This window comes from Microtus ochrogaster, chromosome 4 (genome assembly GCF_000317375.1).
Source record: "Microtus ochrogaster isolate Prairie Vole_2 chromosome 4, MicOch1.0, whole genome shotgun sequence".
Taxonomy (NCBI): domain Eukaryota; kingdom Metazoa; phylum Chordata; class Mammalia; order Rodentia; family Cricetidae; genus Microtus; species Microtus ochrogaster.
The window spans coordinates 14,453,232-14,457,154 of NC_022011.1; the positions used below are offsets into that span (position 1 = coordinate 14,453,232).

At 53.7% G+C, this 3,923-nt stretch overlaps 1 protein-coding gene across 1 annotated transcript in view; it reads right to left on the reverse strand.

The window, feature by feature from the left end:
- Window positions 1-3,606, reverse strand: part of Ccl22 (C-C motif chemokine ligand 22) — a 5,189-nt gene extending 1,583 nt beyond the window's left edge. Inside the window, exons 1-2 of the mRNA XM_005345594.2 lie at window positions 3,175-3,606; window positions 1,970-2,093 (exon numbers count right to left, since the gene is read on the reverse strand). Of these exons, the coding sequence (XP_005345651.1) occupies window positions 1,970-2,093; window positions 3,175-3,247 (197 nt within the window). The 5' untranslated portion in view covers window positions 3,248-3,606. The remainder of the gene's footprint in view (window positions 1-1,969; window positions 2,094-3,174) is intronic.
- Between the last annotated feature and the right edge of the window lie 317 nt (window positions 3,607-3,923).

Genomic DNA, 3,923 nt, shown 5'->3' on the forward strand with positions numbered 1-3,923 from the left:
CCTCCCTCCCTCCCTCCCTCCCTCCCTCCCTTCTTTCCTTCCTTCCTTTCTTCCTTTTTTTAGACAGGGTTTCTCTGTGTAGCCCCGGCTGTCCTAGAACTCACTATGTAGACCAGGTTGGCCTTGAATTCACAGAGATCCACCTGCCTCTGTCTCCTGAATGCTGGGATTAAAGCTGTGGGCCACCACAGCCAGCCTGAGTGTGGCTTCTTGGGCATCTTACGCAAGGCTGGTCCCTCCCTGCACGCCCATCTCCCCACCTGTCAAGCCGTATTCTTTCTAGACTCCCTTTGGGCTCATAGACCAAGGATCAGTAGGGTTTGTTCTTCCCTGAGCATCTCTTGTATTACAGGCCAGAGCCCTGTGGCTTCTATTTGCTGCCCTGTGATGCTAAAGGGACCCTTAAGCTCGCACCACCTCCTCAGTGTGCCAGGGAACCAGACGGACTGGGATTGCTGCACAGGGCTGCTTCTAGCTAAGGGTTATGTGCCTTATGCTTAGCACAGAGCTGTTCTGCACTCAGGAGATTGGGATATGGCTCTGCTGAAGTGATGGGAAACAGACTTAGGGCTGAAGGAGCCAGAATCTTGGGAGGGCTCCTGCTCTGCCCTTCTTTGTCCTTCTCCAGCAGACATCTTTAAGAGATGGAGCCGGCTGTGGGAGGAGGGAGAGAAGATATAGAGCCCAAGGGGTGGTGTCATGACCCCAAATCCAAGAACTGTCCAAAAGGTGATGTGGCTGGAAACTGGCTCTAGGGGGTTAGAAGCATCCAGGGGGGCTACCACAGAAAAAGAGCAGACTTCCTGCCATGTGGTGAAAGCTGGGGTGCCAAGGGGAGAATCACAAGAGGAAACTTCTCCCAGGAATATAGGAGCTCCTGCTACAGCCTGGGAAACCCTGCCCCAAGGCAAGTAAAGTTCTTTTTTTTGGGGGGGGATTTTTTTTTTTTTTGGTTTTTCGAGACAGGGTTTCTCTGTGGCTTTGGAGCCTATCCTGGAACTAGCTCTGTAGACCAGGCTGGTCTCGAACTCGCAGAGATCCGCCTGCCTCTGCCTCCCGAGTGCTGGGATTAAAGGCGTGCGCCACCACCGCCCGACTTTAATACATTGTTGTATTTTTTTCATGATGTCCTGATTATGTAAAGTTCTTTTTTTTGGGGGGGGATTTTTTTTTTTTTGGTTTTTCGAGACAGGGTTTCTCTGTGGCTTTGGAGCCTATCCTGGAACTAGCTCTGTAGACCAGGCTGGTCTCGAACTCACAGAGATCCGCCTGCCTCTGCCTCCTGAGTGCTGGGATTAAAGGCGTGCGCCACCACCGCCCGACAAGTAAAGTTCTTTACTGAGCCTGCTTTCTGTTCCTCCTTCTGAGCCTACGTCCGCTTCCCTCTCCTGTACCTGGGTCCTTTTCTCTTTGCTGATCCTGGATCCCTTCCCTTTGCTGAGCCTGGGTCTCACCTATGAAATAGGCTAACCTCTTTGTAGGATCGCTTCCAAGACTTAGTGAGTCACATACGCAGTGCTCGGAATAGCCCGGGCACACCGGCAGCCATCTCTAGATGTCGGCACTTTGTAGTATGTCTCTGGCCAAAAGGGTTACCTGGAAGAATTCCAGGGGGCTAGGAGGGCACAGACTGTCTCAGCAGGGAGCGACTCTAGGCATGTTGCTTGTACCCGGCACCCACGCTGCTTCCCATCACCAATCGCCTGTGGCTACTACTGCCCACGTGTGCGTACCACGCTGGGGTGGTACCCATTGATTCAGCAGCCATTCTCAGCTCTGTCACGTTACAGACGTCCAATACTATCTGTTGAATGGTACCATCATTTTGAAATTCAGAACACCCGAGCCTGGCAGAACCATCCCATCCAGCCAAGCCTCCTTGCATTGGAACTTGCTACATCCTGCCCACTCTTGGACCACATCTGCCAGGCCCCTCCTCCCGTGCCCTGTGGCCCAGCTCCCTACTCACACAACGCCAGGCTTGCGGCAGGACTTGGAGGTCCAGAAGTACTCCTTCACTACACGTGCTGGCAGGGGGTGACGCATGTAGTCCTGGCAGCAGATGCTGTCTTCCATGTTGGTACCGAAGGGAGCTGGTGGAGGGGTACCCAGGGCATGTTAGTTGGAGTGCAGAGAGGCCAGCCCCAGCCCTGATCGCAGACTGACCTATAGGGAAAGGTTCTATCCCACCCAGATAAATATCTTTTCTAGGCCTCATTCAGAGCTGTCACTCAGGGCCCAGTGTCTACGCTCTGGGACAGCCGGCTCCAGGAAGTGGATTCAGAACAGCTGAGCATCAACCGGCTTCTAAATGGGGTCCTGCACCTCTGAACCAAAGGAAACCCCAGTGCTCACCTTGGCTTAGTGTGTGGACACCAGTACCAGCTTCTCAGGAGCTTGGCAGATGCTCAACCCTACTCCAGACCCACCAACCCTCATGTGTGCAGTACAGAATCTTCCTCGTCTCTGTGCCCCGGTGAGGCGCAGAGCGGAAGGCCAGCATGGAAGGTCACACACAGCGAGACTGTAGCAGCATCGGAATCAAGGCTCAGACAGATGACAGTCACAATGCAGACCTGGGTCAAGTCCCACTCTGCCCCTGAATGGCCCTAATCATTTGTCATCTCTGAGGCCCGTAGAAGAATACCATAGGGCTTTGTTATATGGAGGCTGTCTGTGAGCAACAATTGTCTGGTTGGAGTTGCCTCATTCCAGACGGAGACCCTTCTCCTGCCCTGCCCAAAGCAGGAGTGTTGATAGTGCGAGGGGAAGGGAGGGGTCAGGACCCTGTGTCCACCACAGGCTCCAGAGCAAACCTTGGGTGTTGTGAGGGCAGGGACAGCTTTCGAAGTGAGTCTCTGCCTTCCCCAACTCAAACCTGATACCTTGTAGGCCCTGTATCCGCTTAAGAAACACCCTAGGCAATAGGGCCCCTAGGCCTTGAGTACTACAACCACCAAACCAACTGAGGCAGATCCTAATACAATCCTTCCTGACTATCCAGTTTATAAATGGGTAAATACCAGTTTTTACACGGTATTACCCATTTAGAAGTCATAGCGCTAGCCCAGGAGAGTGCCAGAGCTAGCCCAAAGTCACAAGACTCGATGGCAGAACCACTCTGAGACTGTTTCCCGACATTCTAGGGTCTGCTCTTCTGCTCCCCAGCCTCACCTGCATCAGGCGTCTGAATGACCACAGCGAGAAGAACGAGAGTTACGAGGAGCAGAGTCCGCAGGCTGGCCATGCTGAATCTATCCTTGACAGGTGTCTAATGACCAGAGGACAAGGAGGCCTGATATTTAAACACTTCTCCACCCACTGGTTCAGACATCTCTGAGTCACCACCGAGCCTAATATTCATCCCCCTAAAAGAAGAAGTCCTGCTTCCCCAGACGGGAGGATCCAAAGGCGGGGAAGTACTCAGAGGGACTGAAATTACGGGTCCCCAGAGACCTGTGAAGTCCCCTCAGTGGTGATCTCCAGGGGCTGTTTGCCCTATGACCTTAGTCATGCCAGTAGGGGTCTTGGGGAGAAACTTCTCCTGGCAGAGACTGGGAGCCGGACAAAGCCCCGCTGCCCACCTCAGTGGCTGTTGGCACATGGACAGCAGACAAGGACAGACTATTGGGGCCTCCTAGACAAAGACGGAGTGTTGCAGGGTGGGAGGCCCATGAGCCCTTTGGGTCAGGCTTTTGGGCCACTAACCTGACTTTTCTAGGCCTTCTCAGACGCCTCAGCCTCCCCCAGTTCAGAACGGGCTGCTCCTCAACTTGCATAGAACCAGCATCTTCTCGGGCTTTTCTGGCCCTCTTCATCTCCCCCTCTTGCCCCATCCCACTGATTCTACTTGCTTTAGAAACAGTCCCTCATCCCCAGTCCTGTCCAACCGCACCACCTACGTGGACACCAACAGATTCCCC